This window comes from Poecilia mexicana, unplaced genomic scaffold (genome assembly GCF_051168715.1).
Source record: "Poecilia mexicana isolate PSO_F unplaced genomic scaffold, ASM5116871v1 scaffold_2, whole genome shotgun sequence".
Taxonomy (NCBI): Eukaryota; Metazoa; Chordata; class Actinopteri; order Cyprinodontiformes; family Poeciliidae; genus Poecilia; species Poecilia mexicana.
In genome coordinates this window covers 3,906,901-3,929,046 of record NW_028263371.1, presented here as the reverse complement: position 1 = coordinate 3,929,046, position 22,146 = coordinate 3,906,901, and the positions used below count along the sequence as shown (strand labels likewise).

The following is a 22,146-nucleotide window of genomic DNA, read 5'->3' as shown; positions in this document are numbered from 1 at the left end:
GTTACGGTCAATGATACAGTAAAACGTCCTTCACACTCGACTGAACGTTTCTTTGGGGTTTCACGTTGCTCCATGGAGAGCTGAAAGAGCAAAGCTGGTGCAGCCGCCTTTGAATCACTTGGACAAAATCCTAGAGTACATGTAGGAACAGGAAGAGTGTTGAACTGCTGCCACCTACTGGCCAAATACGGCATAAACGTAGTCTGAGGTTTTGCTAGAAGGCATGGATGAACTGCTAAAGAATCAATGCTTTAATTTGTTTACATGCAGATATTTTATGCACTTCTTTTTAACTTTCAATACTTTTTATGCTTGTTTGCATTTCTTATACCTTTTTTCTGTTCCTTTTAAGTTCTATCTATCATGTCCATATTTTATTTTAAGCAACCCTAATGCAACTAAAGAAACGGAACAGAGCACCAAAGCAGGGGTTCTGTTTTTGTGGAAAAACAACAAGGATATTACTATTTTATGAAAATTGTTTAAATGAATATACCTCCTGTGTATCATCAGGAATCTGCTGTTTGAGTGCATAACACATGATTTCTAAACATTTTGCATAATTTCTATGGAAACAGTTACAAATACTGAAGTGAAGATCTGTTTTTTTTTCATGCCTTTCCACTTTTAAGTTGTGATTTATTGGTACTTTAACTGAAGTACTTTCCTTTTTATTATGTATTTTTGGAAATTAATATACACACCCATTAGAGAAATTTAAATAATATTGAAAAGGCATTTCTTTCAGTAATTCTATCACCGTTGTGTAGATTAATTACACAGACTGATGTGTTAATACCTTTATTTCTCGTAGTAATGATAATTTTTCCAACAGTTAATGGAAACATGACATTTAAAATTAAAATACTTAATCAGACCAATTTAAGTTTGCTTAACATCTGCTGAAAGGTTGTTATTTTCAAAAGCTACTTTTAATATGACAAACTAGACTCACCAGACTCATTCTAATTTATGGAATATGTCCGTTTCCACTAGACATAACATTATGTCCACTGACAGCTGCAGATAGAGACGTTGTTGTTGGGCAGGGGATATATGGCTGCATAGCTGATATGTCAGAAGGTGGAATAGCATTAGCATTTGAGCAAGACTGACACGTGTCAAGTGTTTGAATAGCACAAGTACAAGGTGTTTCTGTCCAGGTTTCAATTCGACTGAGCATTTCTGGAAGGTGAAGAACAAGTCCAAATGACAGAGGGCCAACCTCGTAACTTCCAAGACTTCCAGCATCTGCTGCTAACATCTTGTTCCCAGATACCACAGCACAACTTCAGAGGTCTATCTGCGACCAGACCTCATCCATTCAGGCCTCATCCATTCAGGGTTGGCATCAAAAGGTTGAGATAGTTGGTCATATAGGAATATGAACATGTTCTACATCTCTCAAGGCCTTTATGAATATAATAGGGGTGCCCAATATAATCAAAGTATTCTGAACTTAAGATTTTACATGCCAGTGTAATTTTAGCCTGTTGTGAGACGACAATGCCATTTGTCGTCTCACAACAACAAATGGCATAGCCCAAAATGCTAAAGGCTACAGAGGGGTGGAAGCACATATGAGAAGCACAGTTAAATGTCCAGTGATGGGTCATGCTAAAAAACAGACTCCCATGGGGTGAGAGCTGGCTCCTCTTTTGCTGCTCAGCTCTCACTCTCAGTAGCTCCGCCCTGCTCAAAACGTTTTGATTGGGAGCACGATGGCTTGTCTTTAAAAAAACATTCTTTGGTTCTGTTTTTATGTTTCTGTTTAGTAGATTTGTTAGCAGTATTTTGTTCATTTGTTTTTTGTTCTTGTTTTCTTTTTATGAAAATTAAAAGTTTGATTAGAATACCTCACAAAATAAAAAAAAGCCTGCTGTCGTAACAGAATAAATACATCAAATTAGGAAAGTATAAGGCTTCTCATAAAAAAAGCAAATGCAAAAGTATTTTATTAACGTAGAAAAGATTCATGAGTTTAAATATGAGGCTATCGATGATGGCAAAGTAACAGGCATTTGGGAGATGAGCCAAAAGAGCTGGCTCTCTGAAAAGACTCGAACTTCCCATCATTAATGACGTTATCAGAATTTATTTTAAACCGACATCATGCTGCTCTACAGCTGTTAAAGTTTAAAGTTTGCTTGATGCTTATGGCATCTATTTATAATACAATATTATGTGTGCAGCATTATGGATGCTCAAAAGACTGAGTGTTTATACAGATGCACACACTACAGCTGGAGGTTTGAATTTCAAATGGTATAAAACACGTGTGTCAAACTCGAGGCCCGGGGGCCAAATCTGGCCCGTTGCAGCTTTTTATGCGGCCCTCTAGACTCCAAATCACATCAATTAGTCCCTCCAGTTTTTCACAAATCTGCAAAAATCGTACAAAATCAACGTGATCCCCAGATTTTGTTCCTGATTTTTACTGCAATTTTTGTCTAAAAATTGGCCAAAAACTTTGGGTTTGAGTGGCTGCTGCCTCAGCCTTATGTCAAGTTACAGTCCATGATCCTATGGTGAATAATAAAAAGTTACATATGTCATGGTACATTAGTGCAAATATCATAAAAATTCCTTACTAATATTTTTAAATTAGCACCACAAAATCTGTAATTTTGATTGGAAAAAAAAAACATAAACAACTGGCCCAAAAATATTTACAAACTCCTGGGTGGACTGAAAAGATATCCAATATTATCTAATTTAAAGAAAAGCTTTTTGAATGGTGAAAAGCTATATGTTGATATTTTTACAGTTTAGTGGGTTTTATCAATACATGCTACCGGCCCTTTAAGAACATTCAGATTTCTTATATATATTTGATGTATTTTGATAAAATCAGTTCGACACCCCTCGAAACATAACCCAGTTTTTATGTCTCTTGTTTAAAGAACATGGAACACAAATGTACTTATTTTATTAACCCACAAACATCTCAGCATTCAAGCATTTCTAAACATAGAAGTGAAAAATGAATTGATGGCAAAAATGTGGTGACTGTATGGTCTAGTTCACCCACATCCTGAATTTTTTTTTTCCACATTCAGCAACTGAAATTACTTGTTTAATGACTGCGTTTATTTATAAATGCGTATTTATTCTGTGAAAATTACAAACAATTGTCTCTCTTTTTTGCATCAACATGAAAGCTCACGTGTTGAGAGCAGCAGAGCATTTGCATAGATTTGCACAGCTGCGGGAGTGATATGCGATCTAACCGCATAATATGCGGAACAACAGCGTGTTGGAACAACCTCGGCGCTTCACTTCCTAGTGTGGCGTCTGACTCTCTCCGTTCAACACATGCAGTCCGGCTGGAGGTAGAGCGCAATCTGTCCGCCGCTCTCACTAGGGATTACAGGAGAGGTGTACGATTTGGGGAATTGAAAAGTTTGGATTATGTTTCGTTTTTCACCGTGTGACTGGACGGAGAAGCTTTGATTTGCTTTTCCTTCACCTGGAGGCATAAAGTCTGTGCTGCGGCCGCACATCGGGCCTACCTGTGCGGACTTGTCCGCACCTCAAGGAGGGAGGCGCGAGTCGGCACACCTTTTGCCTTAAAAGTTTCTCTCTCTCTCTCCCTGTCTTTTTGCTCTGCTGCACCCTTTCTCTCTCTCTCCCTCCTCTCTCTTTTCAAACCGGCGGATAAGGGATCTAAACGCCGAAATGTCGACAAACGAAAGAGCAATCCGAGCTCTTAAAGAGATTCTGCAAAAGCCGGGAAATGATGTCTGCGCAGACTGCGGCGCGCTGGGTAGGTTGAAGAAAATCAGTGTTACCTGTTCCAGTTAAGTGTTTGGTGAATGCCAAGGTATTTAGGCTGCACAGGTCGGTCACAGCCGCCACTGGTTTAGCTTGAAATCTTGCAGATTGGTGTCTGATTTGAAAATATGTGACAAAGAATGCTGGGAATTCAACTTCAACTAGACCTCAGGTGAAGTTGTACGGGCCTCGTTCTGCTTGGTTTGTGCAACGTGGAGTATCCAGAAGAAAAAAAAAAGAAAAAGCCATGAGATTTGAACAAGACTCCACATGCTTGAGTGTAGGGCAGTGTAGGACTTGCACAGAACACACCCTTTCTTTTCAGTCAAGCCCAAAAAAAAGTACGATCTGCCTTTTATTTTCTTATTTTTCCTCCTATACAGCAAAGACTATCTGAACATTTTAATGCTAAAATCCACTGGAGAAATATAAGTTCACTGGTCAACAGACAAAATATTGTCTGTGGTTTTTCAACCGTTTCAGTGTCATTTTGATGAGCTGAATCCAAAAATCACTCTGGTTTTGCTCAATCAGGTCAACTTTCTGATCTATGGAGCAACATGAGCACCAAAATGCAGGACTTGTTCTGACACTGGATCGGTTTGCTGGGAATCTGGATCAACGAGTGAAGAGCAGAGGGAGAGATTCCATCAGGACAGAAAAGAGACGGAGAGTTAATGTTCAATTCACATGTCCTTACTCTGTAAGAATTGCTATTCTTACAGAGTAACAATTCTGTAAATTGTTATTCAGTTTACAGAAATCCAAGTTTGTAACATTTAGGGAATACACTCTGAATTACTCTGTATTAAAATAAAATAAAAATTCTCCTAGAACCTTTTTTTGGATGAGAAACATTAATGGAAATGAACTGATGATGTCACAAAAAAGTCAATCAAATTTTTCTGAATCAAATTAGAAAAAAAAACAAAAAAAAAACATACCTGACTGAGAACACTGGATGTCATTTTTGGATTCAGCTTTCAAAAATAATCCTAATTCAGTTGAAAACACATAGACAACTTCCAAAAAATATTTTCATGTAACTCAGTGTTGGAACACCAACACTCATTTGAAGTAAGTTATAGATCCATTAAATACAGAGAAATCTGATGGAATATGATCACCAAAAATATTCCTAATTCAGCAAAAAAAAAAAAGAAAAGTACCTTAATGTAATAAATGCACTCGGTACTTGGTTGGGGCTCCTTTTGCATGAATTGGTGCATTGTGGCATTGAAACATCCTCATCCTGCTAATGTGCTAAGAAGATTATCTGAATACCATCCTTCTGCAGTTATTCGATGTTATTCTACAATGCATTTTCCTTCCACTTAACTTTCCATAAATTTGTTTGGATGCTATGTCGGGTGACCAGCCAGCTTCTTTTGCATAGCAGTAACCGTCCACTCGATGACGGTAAAATGTGACGTTTCTGTATTTAAAAATTCTTTATTTTCTCCCATTTTTCTTGAGAACCTGGACTTTTGAGCCGTCGTTGGGTGTAATTAATAGTCATCAGATTCTTCAAGATTCTGTTTATTTGTCATGACTCAGGCGTACGCCGACATTTTTAGCACGCTATCTTAAAAACAGCTCTAAGAAGGAGATCTAAAATAACCAATATCACACGTACAAACATACTGTTCTGTCAAACACAGCCAATATTTTAAGGTGCCAACATAAAGATGACTGTAAACATAAAACATAAAAACATCTCACTCTCAGCGTGTAGTGCCAGCGTGTTGTAAACAAAGATAAACATAAACTGGATAAACATCCCTTTTGAATCACTGTTGGATCAAAATGTGGAGAAATGAGTTTTACTTTTTGAATTGGAATGAAGAAATAAATAGTTGATGTTTTATATTGATCCATATGGTGTTGACCTTAAAGGTGTACACTTCTCTTCCAGCTACAAAGCCAAAATTAAAACGAGCTCAACAGTCATGTTCTGTTTTTTTTAGTTCTATACTAGCTTCTGAACAATAAGCACGCTAATTTGCAAAACAAAACGTGTGTGAAGCCGTGCCGTGGTGAGGATTTATGTCACTGCCAGATCGTCATTTCATCTCAGAGTCTGCGTCTTAAGGAAGTGTAAAGGTGTTGGCTGGTCTGATGTACCTTAACGACCTTCTGGTTAAGCTTCAGCTCACCTCCTTCCTTCTTGTTTGTCGTTGGGTAACTAAAGATGGTCCCTCTGTGTGCTTTTTGGGAGCCTTCAGAGACTTTGGTTTAGGAGGCAGTCAGGGATCGGCATTGACCAACCGGCCACATCCGAACTCCAGTCTGCTTCCGACTCATTTGGAAAACTGAAAGAATGTTCTTCCTGCTCAGACATCAATAATTTCTCCTGATAAGGTCAAGGCGGTCTTTCACACACAAGCTGTGTTTACTGTCAAGATTGGGTGTTTTTGGGGGGGAAGACAAAGCAATGAAAGGATAACTCTCTAAATCTTTTAGCTTAGAGGAACAGGATAAACAAATGAACCTGGAAGATTTCCTGTTTTGTGTGGCATTGTTCCAGGGGAGCCTTACGATTAGAGTTAAAGGGTTTACTGAGTTTAAGTATTTTATCCTCACCTAGCAACTACTTTGATTTGCTGTCTGGCTGCAAACGTCAGTCCAAAATGCTTTTAAAGCGATAACACATGTGATCAGGATTTATGTTCTACTAAGATCACTTTTAGAAAATGTGGAGTACTTATTTTATTCTTGTTGTCCAGCAAACCAGAACAGGAACATCTACACTTCACTCAACGCAGAACAGGAAATAAAACCTATAAGTTAGAACAAAAAGACCCAGAGAAACTCCTATCAGGTTATAAATTGTGGAATATTTATTCTTATTCCTAAAAGAAACTCTTGTTAGGTTATAATTGTGAATTACTTTTGTTGTTTTTCTTTTGTTTTTCTTCTGGTTTGTTCTTGTTGTTGTTTTGATTGTATTTCCTCTAATTCATGTAAAGCCCTTGAAATGCCTTGTTGCTGAAAGTGTGCTATCTAATTAAAATTACCTTACCGAAATAGATTTCTTTTTCCTTTTCCTAGTAAATGAATTCGTATTGAGTTCATGTGATCCTTCATGTTTTAACATTACATTTTTTGCATTGCTCTCACTACATCCCGATTTTCTTTCATTGAATTAAAACATCTAAAACATCAAACAGCACTGATTTTCTGCAAAAATACACATAAACAATAGGACTGGAAGTACAGTGCATCCAGAAAGTTTTCAAATCACCTCAGTTTTCCCACATTTTATGTTCCAACCTCATTCCAAATAGAGTTAGTCTAATTCTACACACAAATACTCCAAAATGACAATGTGGGGGGAAAAAAAAGTTTTTGAGTGTTTTGCAATTTCATTAAGAAGAGGGTAGTGAGTAGCGTGTACGTAAATATAATTGGCAGCGCTGAGACCCTCCTCCTGGCTCTGATTGGTTGTTTCTAGTCAGCAGTGGGAGAAGGCAGAGCAGCTCAGTTTTGTTCAGATTATCTCTTTCATACCAAACTGTCACAGCATAGTGACAGTTTTAATATGTATGTTTAAAAATTTATAAAAGTTACATAACACAGCTTTAAGTCCCATTGAACGTCTGACAGGCGTCTGCTGTCCAACCTGATGGAGGCTGAAACTCCATCAGGTTAGTAAAGAAGAATGAGCCAAACTGTCTAAATAAAGCTGTGACATCATTTTCAAAAAGGCTGTAATTATTGCCAAAGGTGGCTCAACAAAGTGTTAAGCAAAGGCTGTAAATATTTACCCAAACAGGATTTTTTTTTCTCTCTTTTTAACCAGTTTGGAAAATGCTCTTTTTTTCTTACATTGTCATGGAGTGTTAGTGTGTAGAAGTTTGAGGAAGTAAATTAATTTAACAGAGTTTGAAGTCAGGTTATAACATTACACAAATGTGAAAAAAACATGACGAACATTGCGTACTTTTCAGACGTACTGTGTCTCTTTACCGTCACATTTAGCGATGATAACACTTACATCTTACCCTCGAGCTTTAAATTTGAATATCTAGAATCTCCTTTTATACGTACAGCACCAGAACTCTATTCTGGTCTTTCAATTTCTTTCTTTCTTTCTTTTTTTTTTTGACTTTCTAACCTGCTGCAGATCCGGGTTGGGGCTCCTGCTCCCTTGGTGTGTTCATCTGTCTGGACTGCTCTGGAATCCATCGCAACATCCCTGAAATCTGCAAAGTCAAGTCCCTGAGACTGTCCCACTGGGAGGACCAGGAGGTTCAGGTCAGAGGTCAAAACCAGCAACTCTCAGGATCTCATCTGTTACAATGTAGTTTTTATTTACTTATTTATTTTAGAGGAGAGAAAGTATGTGAGAAAGTTGAGTAAATAAGGAGGCAAATTCATAGAGGTAAGAATAGATCATTTGGAAGAATAAAACATCTATATTATGCTAAAAAAAACTGTAGTTTTTCAATTTCTTAATGTGCCGTTTATTTTGACTGGCCCAACAAAGTATTAGCTCTGCTGCTAAATTTCTAGTAAATACTACAAGGTTCTGTTCATGACTGCTTCCAGGATAAATATTTTCACTGCACTTAGGGCCTAATTTGTAAATTCTCCAAATTTCCCAGCTGAGTCAGGATTTTCTTGTTTTTTTGTGAAAGCTTGTGGTTTTCTGTGTGGGGAGCCATTTTATAGATTTACAAAAAAAAAGTGGTTATCATCAGTAGTTGTACTTTTAACAGTGAGTTTTCATAAAGGCGAGAAAGCTACTCAGCTGAGTTGGAAGGCTAAAGGCTAGCTTGACAGTCATGTTAGCTAATTTGAACAGCTTAAAGCTCAAAGGGAAAAACAGTATAACTATATATAGATTATATATATATATTATATAGAGATTAAGTTGATCAATGTTGCCTTAACTGAACGATGTACATGTTGCTGTACCAAAGTTACAATGCCTTTTGATAAGCTATCATTATATTCAATGGATGCTAGCATTTTAAATGGCCAAAATTAGCTAAAACTTGGGTCTGTCTGGCTAGTTGTTAGCTTTGCTCCTCCCTTACGATTTTTCACTATTGTTTGTTGGTTTTATTGTTTATTTAGCAGGGACAATGTGTAAGCACATTAATCTTCACAAAAGTTAGTCAATTGGAGAATTACACCAAATTAAGCTTAAAGCTGCTTTTCATATACATGGAAGCTCAAAACAACAATAAAATACATTCAACATGTGTTTATTCCATCTATAGCTATTCACACCAAACATTTGTTTTATCAATTTATAATCATTTACGCAATTCTTCAATCTACCATTTAAATTAATTTGATCAATTTACATTGCAAATAGCCAAGGTTTAATGTTGATTATGCTAATTTCCCAGTAGCTGCGTTCTGACCTTTTGGGAGAAATCAGGCCGATCGAGGAATAATTTTAGAATTTCTAAATCAGTGTGATGTGAACTTAACTTCTCTCACACAAATCCAACAGATAATTTTAATCACTTCAGCTTCCTTGAAAGGATGCAGATGGTGGTGAGAGGCAAAGAAAGTTGCTTTACTTCTTGTGTGCTTTTGCTTTTTAGTTCTTTTCAATCTGGTTGTTTCAAGTTCACACTCGGGTAGCTTTGTGTAGTCAATGTACAGGCATATTTTTCTTAAATTTTGTATGCTTTCAGGATCCCACTTGTCGTGTCATAGATTTTCTATTAAAACTGCCCAGCAGGAAGTGAGAAGGTGTTTTGGAACTAGTTTTACATGAAAAAACAAAAGCATGTAGCAGTAAAGCTTTTGGCAAAGGGAGAGCATTCCAAGCAACTTAGATATTAAAGCTTTGTGTTGACTAACAAATCAAAACATACAGCTTCTGAATGTCCACACCAAAGTAAATGAATTGAAAACAATGAATAAAATCCCACTTTTATGCACTTTTATGGTAATTTGTTATGGCAAGCAAAGAACCATAACCTTTTGGTATGGTAAATAACAAAAAAAACTTTAAGGGACTAACAAAACCCACAGGACAATTATTAGTTTCAGATTAAACCAGGACTTCAGAAATGTGTTAACTGTTGTACTTAAAGTGGCAGTATTATTTTAAATTTATTTATTTATTTATTTATTTTTAGCTTTACATCATGTAATGATGTTATTCCCTCATCAAAAACATACCTGGAGTTTTGCCTTAATTTTTCCATGCGTGTTTGATAATCTCTTTAATCTCCCATGGCAACCATTCATCCGCCCTCAAGATGAAGCTCCTCCTTCTGAGCGTCAGCATTACAGAGCAGTCCTGACCTATGACTTTTCCACTCAGCTCCTCCAGACTAGCTAGCAGCAATTAGCAAACAGCTTTTGGAACTGCACATCTGCTGAGCTCATTATAGGAGCTACTTCTCAGAGCAATGCTAGTAAACATGTTGTTAAACGGTTAATAGAGGAGCCATGTTATGATGACTTCCTGGAGGCGGAGTTTCAGAAAGAGCAGCAGCTTCTTAAAGAGACAGAGGTCCAATTTAAAGATGTTAAATATCAAAGTAAAGTTTCTTTTAAGTCATATTTGATACATATAGCATTTTTTAAACAACTGAAGGTAACTGATTGTGATATAAAATGGCAGCATGTGGTCAGAAAACCACATGCTCACCACATACCGCCCTTTTAACATCAGTTTCTAAGAAAATATATGTGGAAATTTTAGAAGATGAATTATGTGATTGTAGAAATGAACTTTTAAGATGGAATATATTCCAAAATGTCCAAATTTATTTTGCCTAATGCGTCCTCCTGTTATTGTTCTGTTCATTCATGTGCTGGGGCGTCATTCGTACTTTAATACTGTCTTTTTTATATGTGTTGTGTGTGTGTGTGAGATAGTTCATGGCTGAAAATGGAAATGAGCTAATGAAGGCAAAGTATGAGGCGGATGTTCCAGTCTACTACTACAAACCAACCCACAAGGACTGTCAGTGAGTAACCACAGCTTCACATGCAACTATCAGAGCTTAAGTAACGTTATGCAAAATGGATGTGATCTTTGAATGTGTGGCTTATCACATGGATGGTCCTGTTTCTCTACAGTGGCTTACAAAAGTTTTGGTTTAAAAGAATGCAAAAAAAATCACCTTTTACATATCTTCATTCCTCTTTTAATCGGCAACGCTAACTAAAATGCAGAGGAAATGTTATCAGTAAACATGTCTTTGCTTTGGTGTATGACTGTGCGCATATCTGTGAGTTTTATTGAGAGGTCAACTTGACCTCTCAAAGACCTTTGAGGTTAATATGACAAGGAAAGCATTACATAGCCTCAGTCCATTTACCGTTTGATCAATTCATGTGTTTCTTAAGTGTGTGTCTTTCCATTTTGTTCGTGTTTGCTCAGAGTGCTGAGAGAGCAGTGGATCAGAGCGAAGTACGAGAGGAAAGAGTTCTCGAAACCTGGGAAAAGCTTGACGTATGAATCAGGTGAGCGCGCTCATGTACATGTACTGTAAAAAAAAAAAAAAAAGCCCTTACCCTTGAATAATAAGGTTTGCTTGCATCCTGCAGAAGCGAGAGAGGGCACGTTGATGAAAAGGGGGCGGGACAACGGGCAGTTTCTGAGCAGGCGATTCGTCCTTTCTGAAAGAGAGGGCAATCTGAAGTACTACACCAAATATGACGTAAGCAGCAGTTCGTGAGAATCCAGTTCGGTAAAATGACCTTAAAGTACATTGTGCTCTAGTCTACACCCACTATACAAATACCCCTAAATATAAAAGAGTTTAAAGATAAGAAGTATATTCGCAAATTATTTCTGTATGATTTAGGGTTTGGTCTCTCCTATTCACAAGTTCAGTTCAACTGTATTCCATTCAGTTCAGTCCAGTTTATATGTTTTGAACTGACAAAATGAGACTGCAAAATGAGGATTTGCCTTCTCCACTGAGTTTGTGCAAGTTCAGACACGTTTACTGAAGAGTCTGTCTGAACTGTTCACCATCCAAAATGATTATTCTCAGAAGCTGGAAACAAATGCTGCGTATAAAAGGACACAAAAAAATAAAAACACCCAGCTAATGTTTCCATAACAATAAGGACTTTGTGTGTTCCAGCATATCATGTATTATCTGATGTCTGTTATTACAAACAGCCTTTTATGATCTGAATATTTGACAAAGTGATATCACTGCAGTGGTGTCTATAATCAACTGTCAGATTAAAAAACCTTGATGCTCTGCACACATAAAATTTTTATTATTAAGCACATCCATGTATCCAGTTTCTGAGTTTGCAAAGTCAGTTTATAAAAACACAAAAATTATAAAAGCTTAAAAAGTAGAACAACTGTGGCCTCTGATTGTCTAAACCAGTGGTTGCAAAACTTTTGAAGTAACTCGGTGAATTATGAGTTTTCCAAATGTGTCACCATACTGACGAAAATCTGGAAACAGTTTTCAATTTGTTGACAAAGGTAAAAAGGAAAAAAAATGGGTTATTGGTTGAAGGATACAATTTAATTGTTTTCCTTCTTACTTAGAATAACTCGAATGGACAAATGGCAGAGATGCATTGTGTTTAATTTGCCTTTCTAATAGTATTGAATTCTGTTACTGAGTGGACCAGTAAGGAAATCTCACTGGTTTTCAAACTAGTATTTGAAACAGAGCAGTATAAATAATCACCAGCAGTTGTTTCTGTTTCATTAGTTGCATCTCCACTGACTGTATAATCACACAAATTTAGAATTACACAAAAACATTTGTGTAATGGAAAAACGGCAAGTTTTTCAATAAATTGTCTTTGCGCTAGGATGAAGTGGCTTTTCAGCTGAATTGAAATCAGCGGATTTCGCAAAACTGAAATGAAAACAATTTTTTCACATCACACGAGTCACGTGATCAACAACCGGATGTTACTACTGCTGGAAAAGACAAAGAGGTCAACAGGAAGTGGCAGGAGGAGGATGACTCTGCATGAATTTTAAAAATGACTTATCACATGAACAAGCTTATTTATGTTTGATTTTAATTGAGTTTCTTTTTTAAAGGAAGCACCACAATTGCAAAATTGTTTTTTTTTGTTGTTTTTTTTCATTAGCGTAATATCTAAAAGGATTTTGCACACAGTTGTTAAGGAAACGCAGGTAACCGACATCCAAGTTTGTTTGGGAAGTTCTCAAAATTTTGTCTGAAAAAGCAACAATGCTTTAAAACTTTTCTTTTTTTTTTTTTTACTTGTTACTAAATAGTTGAGCTCCATAGTTGACTGATCTATATTTAGCTTGAGCTGGGTCCGGTCATGATGCCACAGTTGGGCGCCATGGCAGCAGACAACAGGGATTTGAGTAATTATATGATGGTCAGTCTGTAGTGACATCAGTCTGCCATTAGCAACCAGTTAAGAACGCTTCGACTTAACCTCCACTTTCACTGCCTTTTGCCTCTCACTTAGTCACGTTTAAATAAAGCAACATTCAGCAAACTATACTTAGAGTTTGAATAACCCTCTCCTGATTTGCTTAGGCTAAGGAGCCCAAAGCAGTGATTAAGGTGGACACTATCAATGCGACATTCCAGCCAGAAAAGATCGGAAATCCCAACGGCCTGCAGATCACCTACCTCAAAGACTACAGCACCCGCAATATCTTTGTGTATCATGACAATGGCAAGGTGAGAATCGCACACACTTGGTGTTTTTCTGCTTAGTAATGACTGTAAAGCAGAAGCCTGACTTAAACCAATCATTCAGTGTCTAGCAGTTCAATTCTGGCTTTTAGGGTCGCAGTTCAATTTAGGAACAATTTTTGATTCAGAAACCAGTTTTTTCTATTCAGATGGTCAAGAGATTCTGTTCAAATCATGTGACTGACAAGAGAAAAAGACAATGTAAAAGAAAAAAATTATATATATATATATATATATATATATATATATATATATATATATATATATATATATATATGAAACATTTATTTTTTTAAAGGAATTTTTCACGGTTCCATACTGTTTCAAAATCTTATTTTTCTTTATATTTAGGGAAAAATAGGTTTGTGTGTAAAATTCTGTAGCTTAAATTACCAGCATTAAGTTAGCTTTGCTGCCCAGCTTTTTCTTAAACAAAAAAATTAAAATAAAAAAGATTTATACAAAATGTAATTTTACAAAAAACAACTTTTGAGCATTTTGAATTAATTCAGAAATGCCACGACTAGGAATTATGATTCTCTGTGGAATCAAATTTTTTTTCTCCACCTCTATTAAACAATGTAAAGCATCATTTAAATTACTTATCTGTCTAGATAGATGTGATGAATATGCTTTCTAACTATCTCGCCGGAGTCGTGGAAGAGCCGATCATTTGTGCCAGTCTCTGCTTCCCGGTGGAATCCATTATCAGATGACATTCAAGCATCACATCCATCATTCTCTGTCATCCAGAAACACAGTGGGATATATTGAGCCGTCCCGTGTTTGTATGTGATTTATTTGCTGCCGTCTGTCACCCGGGACTCAGGAAATCAGATCAGTGTCATTGCATTAGCAGCGATCTGCAGAGTTGCTTAGCTGACTTTCCACTTCAGGGAGAGTTACAGTGGAATGAAGTGGCGCACCAAGCTTTCCTTTAACACTTTTATTCCCTTTTTTAAATTTATGAGGTAGTGAGTTTGTGACAGCTTCAATTGTAATTGCAGTTTCAAATATCAAAACTAGCAACAAAATGTTGAGGGTGAGTTAAAATTAAAGATTCATCATTAAATCTGCCAGTGAATAAATCGGCCCAATTTCCTTAGTTGCATGAAAACCCGATCTTCTGTACCTCCACAAAGGCACGACGCCACAAAATTTCCACAAAAATGCTCATATTTTGCTACAATTACAATAATAAAATGTATTTTATTGGAATTTGTGTCATACACCAATATGAAGTAGTGCATAACTGTAAAGTGAATGTGGGGGAAATGATTTTAGTTTTTAATTTGACACCTTTTAGTTTAAAACCTGGTGTGGTTGTGTTAAAGGTAACCTAATTATTTAACAGAGTCTGTATGTGTGCAACTTTGCCTAGGAGTCAATGTTAATAAATCAGATGTCTGGTAAAGAAAATTATTGAACAATCGGCATCATGAGAACCAAGAAACACAGAAAAACAGTAATGGAGAAACTTAGCCGTGTCGAGTTGTTGAACAAAATTCTTGACTTTAAACATTTCAAAATGTTCAATCCATTACCTGAAAATCACAAGAGTGTGGCCCAACTGCAAATGTACAAAGATATATACGAGAGATGTTCACTTAAACTGACCGGAAAAACCAAGACGAACTTTAATCATATATCTGGTTTTTGGCCCAAATGTGAAATATAAATGATTGCCTTAAAATGTTGATTCTTGGCTTACTGTTTATGTTTTCTCTTCTCTGTTTGCTTCAGGAAATTGTTGACTGGTTTAATTCAATCCGTGCCGTTCAGCTTCAGTATCTCAGAGTGGCCTTTCCCGGTGCAACCGATGCCGAGGTAGATGCATTAACCTTTTCTAAATATGCATTCTCGCATTTACCTCTTTTTAATATGCATTCCTTTAACAATACAGACATTATCACTCTTTTTTCCCTCTTATTCACATTCTGGGAATTAAAAATTACTGCTTATTTATTGACCGTACTGAGAAACTTGGCGATTTTTTTTTTCAGCTCGTACCCAAACTTACTCGAAACTTTATCAAAGAAGGATACATGGAAAAAACCGGCCCCAGGGTAAGTAAATCTACTGCTGCTTGCCTGTACATGTGCACGGCTGTAACTCCACCATGACTTATTTATTTTACTTTACTGATTTACCCCAGCACAACAAAAGCCTCTTACAATTTCCCCCCAAAAAACTAAAAATCGATTTTCCTCATTTTATTTTCTCAATTTAGAGTTTTCTTTAAATTTTTAATTATAGAAAAGCAACTTGTACGATAATCCGCATGCAATCAGCATTCGTTTTTATTCTGATTTGTGGTCTATTTCTTATCTCTGTTACTGCAATTAAACTGGACACTTCAGTTAAATTGTGTCCAATTTGTTATGTAGTCTGAGTGTGTCAGACTGATCCTGTCTTCCTTTAGAATCAGTATTTAACAAGATAAACACATGTCTACTTCCCACCTCTATTCCAGCTTGTGATCTCCTGTCCCTAATTGGAACAAAAAAAGAAAAAAGATGGCTAAAAGGTTAACTCAGCTGTCAATGTGACCGATTTTTACCTGTCTGACTGGATGGTAGACAGCTGAGCAAACCTACCGTATCACCTTTCCTGTATCTGAGGAAATGAAACGCTTCCTTGTGAGAACTCGTTTAGATCTCATCTCTCAACTACAAACACGGATAGCAGATATGCACCATGCAAATGAACAAAGAGTCATTTGTAAGGATTTGAGTAAACATGCAGGTCTGTACCAGTACTGGCACATGTCTATGTTGGTTAATCAGCCCAAACCTCTCGTCTTTTAATTTAGTCAGTAATATGTCAGGGATTTATTTTTTAATGTCTGCAAAGTCAGAAGTTGACATTCCTTGGTATTTGGCAAGATTGACTTGGGTCAAGCCTTTAGGGTCAGTCAGGTTTGTAGGCTCTCTCAAATATACCCACAAATTCTCTGTAGGATTTTGAACATTGACTTTGTTGTCCTTATGCTGCTTTGTAATCACTTTGGTTGTAAGCTTGGGGTCATTGTCCGTTTGGAAGACCAATCTGTGTCCAAGCTTCTACTTCCTGATGTCTTCAGATGTTGCATCTATGGCATCTGTTTTATGAAGTGCACCAGTCCCTCCTCCAGCAAAACAACCCTAAAACCTGACACTCCCAATCTCCGTACTTCACAGTTAGGATGATACAAGCATCCCGGTTCTTTGTCCTAATGATTGTCATTATGGTCAAATATGCCTCCAAAGATGAAGATATTTGTCACTGTGTTCATCTGCAAATGGATGTTTGCACTTGTGTATAATAGTTCAAACAAAAGAACTCAGCAACTTCTAGAAATCGTTCCAAAGGATGAATCAGACTTTTGCACCTCTACAATTCTCTTCCTGATGTCTTGGCTTTCCTGTCATGTCAAAAAGAAAAAACAGATGCAGTGTGTTTTAAGGTGTGGCCTTAAAATACAACCACTGGTGTGACTCCAATTAGCTCAAATGACTCAGTTAACCTATCAGAAGTTTCCAAAGTCATGACATCATCGTCTGGCCTTTCCCTCATTGTTTAAATACATAGAAATCATCATTGTATATATGAGCTTTTGTACTTTCAAACATTAATACATGAACCTATGAAATAATTTCTCTCATTTTTATAGCAAATAAAATCATTTTGGTAACTAACTGTAGAAAACAGGAGAAGTTTGGTCTGCTTTAACTCCAGACAATCAGGAAAAAGAAGTATGTCTTTTTGTTCTGTGTATGTAGGCAGATGAAATGACTCACTAACCTGCTGCTTTTTGAGTTGATTCACTTTCATTTGAATTAATGCATGAGTTAGATGTGTTTCGGCACGAGCCCACAGGCAAAATGTGAGGAAAACAATCTCTCAATATTTAGAGGAGTTCTCTGGAAGAACTCCAGTGGAAAGCCTTTACCGATATCATTGATTGATGGTTTGGCAGAAAGAATTTAGAGTTCTGGGACTTTTCTTTCCTCGTTTCTAGACCAGCCAGCACATTCTGGAAACAAACCAGAGCACGGCATGCTTCGGTTTAAAATACACACAGTGCTATCGATGTGAGCACAATGCCTTACTGACTCTGTTTCTGGCTTTGTTTCCCCGCTCGTCTACGTAGCAAACAGAAGGCTTCAAGAAGCGCTGGTTCACACTGGATCAGAGACGGCTGATGTACTTCAAAGATCCACTGGTATGAGAGTCTGTTCACACATGCCGGTTCAGCTGCAGCCATACAAAGTCGTAAAAAGTGAATGGTTGCAATTTTTGAATTTCATGAATCTCGCCAATTACTTTCGGACGATAACAGAACTTTAAGAACAATATTAAACATTTTGAATATACTGAGTAGAGGTGAAGTCATGTTTGTGGTTAACCAGTGGCTAGAAAAATTTGATGATACTTTTCCATGATTTGAACCTGTTCAGTAATCAGGTTTCTGTAGTTCTCACAAGACTGAGTCGAAATGGATTTAAAAATAATAATTTTAGTTCAGTTTGTGTAAAAAAAATTTCATGAACCTATAGTCAAAACGAGGAGTGGGCGATAGACTAAGGTTTTATCACAATATTTTTCTGAGCTATTGTGATAAAGATAAAAGTGAAATAAGAACCGTTTCGTACGTCTTTTTAAGGTAACTGTGACTTTATGTCACAGCAAGCACAGACCCACAAACACAGTAATGCTCTTGAAAAAGGTTCCCATTTGTAACATGCTTCTTTAGGTCATGTAAAAAAGTGGGACAAGGTAACTTTATTTAAGAACATTTTGGGATGGTTGAAAACATTTATCTTGACAATGATGAAATTTATCACGATAAGTGATAAATGATTCAATAAATGCCCACAGCTAGTCAGAACAAATTCAACATGGTTACAAGGTTGGTTTGAAATGGTGCCATTTTACAGTGTAGTGTAAATGTGATTCCTTCCTCATTTCCCTTTTTTTTAATGTCACATTTCAGTGTCTCATAGCATCAAACCATTTTTAAAGACAATACAAGTAAATACAAAATGCAGATTTTAAATGAAGAGGTTTATTACTAAAGAGGAAAAACTACAACCACCAGGGTTTATTGCTGGTATGATGCTCCAGACTGGTTTTAATTACTTTCTTTCTCATTTGTTCCTAATTTTCTTTGATGTCAGCACAGTGTCTGGCTTTTGACAATGAATACTTTCATTTAGAAACAGCATTTTGTGTTTACCTTGTGTTGTCTTTGACTATTATTTAAACTGTTTGGCGTTCTGAATCACTTTGGTGTGACAAACATGCAAAAAAAACCAGGAACTCAGGAAGTGGGCAAACACTTTTTCACCCCACTGTAAGATACTAATATATTAAACCAGTTCTGTAAATATTCAAGAATTATTGACTTAAAAGAAGCTCCTGCATCTTTCTGAAAAGTTATTCACCAGTTAATCTTATTTAAAGTGCACTAAGATATTTACACTAGAAACTAGACAAAAATACTTGGTAAGGTTAGACGTTTTGCAGCATATTTTTGCTATAATCTTAATGAAGGTATGGTTATAAAATAAAACTGAAAATATATTCACTCTCATTGTGTGAATATCCAATCAGGTATATAAAAATAAAATTGATTCATTAACAAAATAAGGAAAATGGACAGTATTATGCTAAAAATAGTTTACTGGAGATGATTAAAACCAAATGTTTCCTATAACGTTTGCCTTTTTTTTTTTATTTTGACTGTGTTTGAAGGACGCCTTCGCTAAAGGTGAGGTATTCCTGGGGAACAATGACAACCATTACAGTGCTTCTGCCGGCTTACCGCCTGGGACCCACTGCAACGGCGCTTGGCAATATGGCATCACTATAGAAACACCTGACCGCTCCTTCCTGTTTACGTGCGAGACGGAGAGTGACCAACAGGAATGGCTGAAGCACTTCAAGAATGTCATGAACACTCAGATGTCTCCTCAGGATTACACAAGTAAGGATTCAGACTTATCTAATGCTTTTTAAAAAGGATTTTATTAGCTGGAAGGAGGTTTACATTAACTTTGGATTTCTGTTTGTGTTCAAAGTGGAGGCCTTGTTAAGACACCGACACTGACAGACCAGAGGCCTTTTCTCCCCTCAACACCCACCATCAGTCTGATGGTCACAACACCAACTCTGCTACTCACAAGCTGGAGCGCGTCACATTATCCCAAAAATGTGGACTTCTGGATTAAAAGTGAGAACAAATTTGCCAAAGCATTGTCTGATTAAGGGTTAGGGCTAGGTTAACTATTCTTTAATTTTGATACCAATTTTTTTTTTTTTATTGACCCTTGTATCATGAAAGCTTTTCAGCGTAGAACAAAGTTAGTTACGTGTCCCGAGTCAGTCACAAGGACACATTTTCTATCTTTATTAAATGGCTTACAGCTAATGGTGAAAAATATAATAATAATAACATGCAACAATAAACTGTTGTGTGAAATTTTGACACTAGTAATTAATTTAATCCATATAAGTATATTCTATCCAGCTATCTCTCTCTCTATCTATCTGTCTGTCTACAAAGCAAGCTGGTTATTTTTGTAGCTAACTGGCTACAAAACTAGCAATTTTTTTAGCTAGCTAGCTGACTATTTTTCTAGCTAACTAGCTATTTTTCTGGCTCAATAGATATTTTTCTAACTACCTAGCTTAAATTATGTGATGGTAAAAGATGCTTTTTTTCCTATTGTGTCAGCTATTTCTGCCCAAGTATTTAAGTTTTGAATTTGTAATTTCTTTTTTACTGCTTGTAAAGTTTTAGTATATGCACTGTTATGGGAAACACTATGGTCAAAGCTTTATGGATACCCAAATGTTGGAGCTTTTTTAGCTGTTGTAGTTACAAGGCTTGGTATTCTGTGCAGTAAATTACAGAAAAAGAAGATTTCTGCTTTGCAATGCTTTTCTCTGGGTCAAAATGTTGTCATTCATCAAAGAAAAACTGTATATTATTGACTTACTAGCAGAATTTTAATTTTCTAGTTGTAACATAAACCTATATTTTTTGATTACAACTCCCAAAAGATCAGATTTTCTGTTACTTTTTTATTCAAAAAGACTTATGCATACTTTTTATAGTATTCTTACAAAAAAAGTACATATAGAAGCCAATTTAAAAATGTATTTTGAGCAAGGTGCTGGAAACAATTCCAGCAGTTGTATGGCTTAGCAGCACCTTCATGTGGTACAACTCTTTATTAAAACTAAAACATGTTTACAAATATATTTATGTAACACCTGAGGTTGTACTGAACTGAAACCCTGTCCTCTATTAATTTTAGGATTTTATTTTATGATCAATCTGTTGCCTAAAGTTCAAAAGCATTTAAAGCCTAATCTCAAGTTTACAAAATACATACAACTCTAGAAATTGATGAGGATGTACTGTCTTTTTACTGTTACTGTTGCCTTTTCATTTTGTGATTTCTCTGTATTTTCAAAATGTGTTCTCAGTTTAATTTCCATTAGAAGTATTTTCTTCTCTCACCATTGCTGACTTGTGAAAAATTTTGATTAATAAAAATCTGATTTCTCAAAAAAAAAACATAAATCTGTGTACAATCTGTGCTTTTAAATTAACAAAAAAAAAAACAGTTCAAGATTTAAAGAGTAACTGAACCCCAAATTAACTTTTCTGCAGATAAACTGGATAAATTGGGCAGTACATAACTTTTCTACAGAATGTTTTTTACGTATTTGTCTGGCCTTGATGGTTCTTGGATTGTTCTTGAACTTTCTAACTAATTTCCTTTCAACTGTGGATGAGGATTTGGGTTTGCTGACTGAAACTTTAACACAAATGTGTCCTAACATGACAAAGATGCCAAACAACCCTGACTTTAAACCTACTGAAATTGTTTGAGCTATATTAATCCACACAAGTTGAGCCCATGCAAAGAAATCAGCCAGTTTAAATAACCTCTTCTATATCTGTCAAGAATATTGGTCAAATGTATATCTGAAATTATACTCGAAGTTTGTCAATGGCTTCAGAAATGTCATGCTTTTCTCTGCAACTCGCTAAAATACCTAAAATTTAACCAAACTTTAATAAGTGCAGATGTGCATGTCTGAGCTTGTGTGGATTAGAGAGAAGTGAATATTGAATTCAAACTTCAGCTCTTCATTAAAATCCCCCAAAATGACACCTTTTCAGTTTTACAGACACTTTGATGGGAGTATATAAACTCTGGCATTATAAAGTAGTTGCTGACAGTTTCCCCTACCAGCAGTTGGTGTCTAAAACCACACCTCGGTGTTTTTGAGACATTAGACTGAGGCCAGGGAGGAATGCCACATAAATCAATCGGCCCGTGCCAGTTTTTCACCCTGGTGAGAAAGAGGGAGGACGGGTCTGGAAAGGGAGACGAGAGAACTGCAACCAAGAACTTCAAAGGTGAAGCTGGATTTTCGGAGCCGAGGAGAAACGGATGGTTCGTCTTCCACCACGGGAAACCAAGTAGATAAACAAGACCAGCAGGAAATCATCATGGGTTATATGGAAATGAAGGATTTTTACCTCGATGTCTTGAATGGCAACATCGGCAAAGAAGCCTAGAGGGACATGAGACAAGTTTTGACTCTGAATGGATGCAAGACGATTGCTCGTATAACCTAACTTGGTGCCTTCAAGAAAAGTTAAACGAGTGGGAGTTATTAGAATTACAAATTATGTAAAAGTGGAGAAGGGCTCTTTTTTCTCCTC

At 36.4% G+C, this 22,146-nt stretch overlaps 1 protein-coding gene across 1 annotated transcript; it reads left to right on the top strand.

The window, feature by feature from the left end:
* The first annotated feature begins 3,270 nt into the window (after positions 1-3,270).
* On the top strand, positions 3,271-20,991 carry LOC106922657 (arf-GAP with dual PH domain-containing protein 1). The gene is made up of 11 exons (XM_014995259.2): positions 3,271-3,766; positions 7,901-8,031; positions 10,627-10,718; positions 11,135-11,217; positions 11,302-11,414; positions 13,257-13,403; positions 15,162-15,245; positions 15,422-15,484; positions 17,551-17,622; positions 19,155-19,386; positions 19,481-20,991. The coding sequence occupies exons 1-11, from the start codon at positions 3,679-3,681 to the stop codon at positions 19,507-19,509; spliced, it is 1,134 nt and encodes a 377-aa protein (XP_014850745.1). The 5' UTR covers positions 3,271-3,678; the 3' UTR covers positions 19,510-20,991.
* The last annotated feature ends 1,155 nt before the right edge of the window (positions 20,992-22,146 follow it).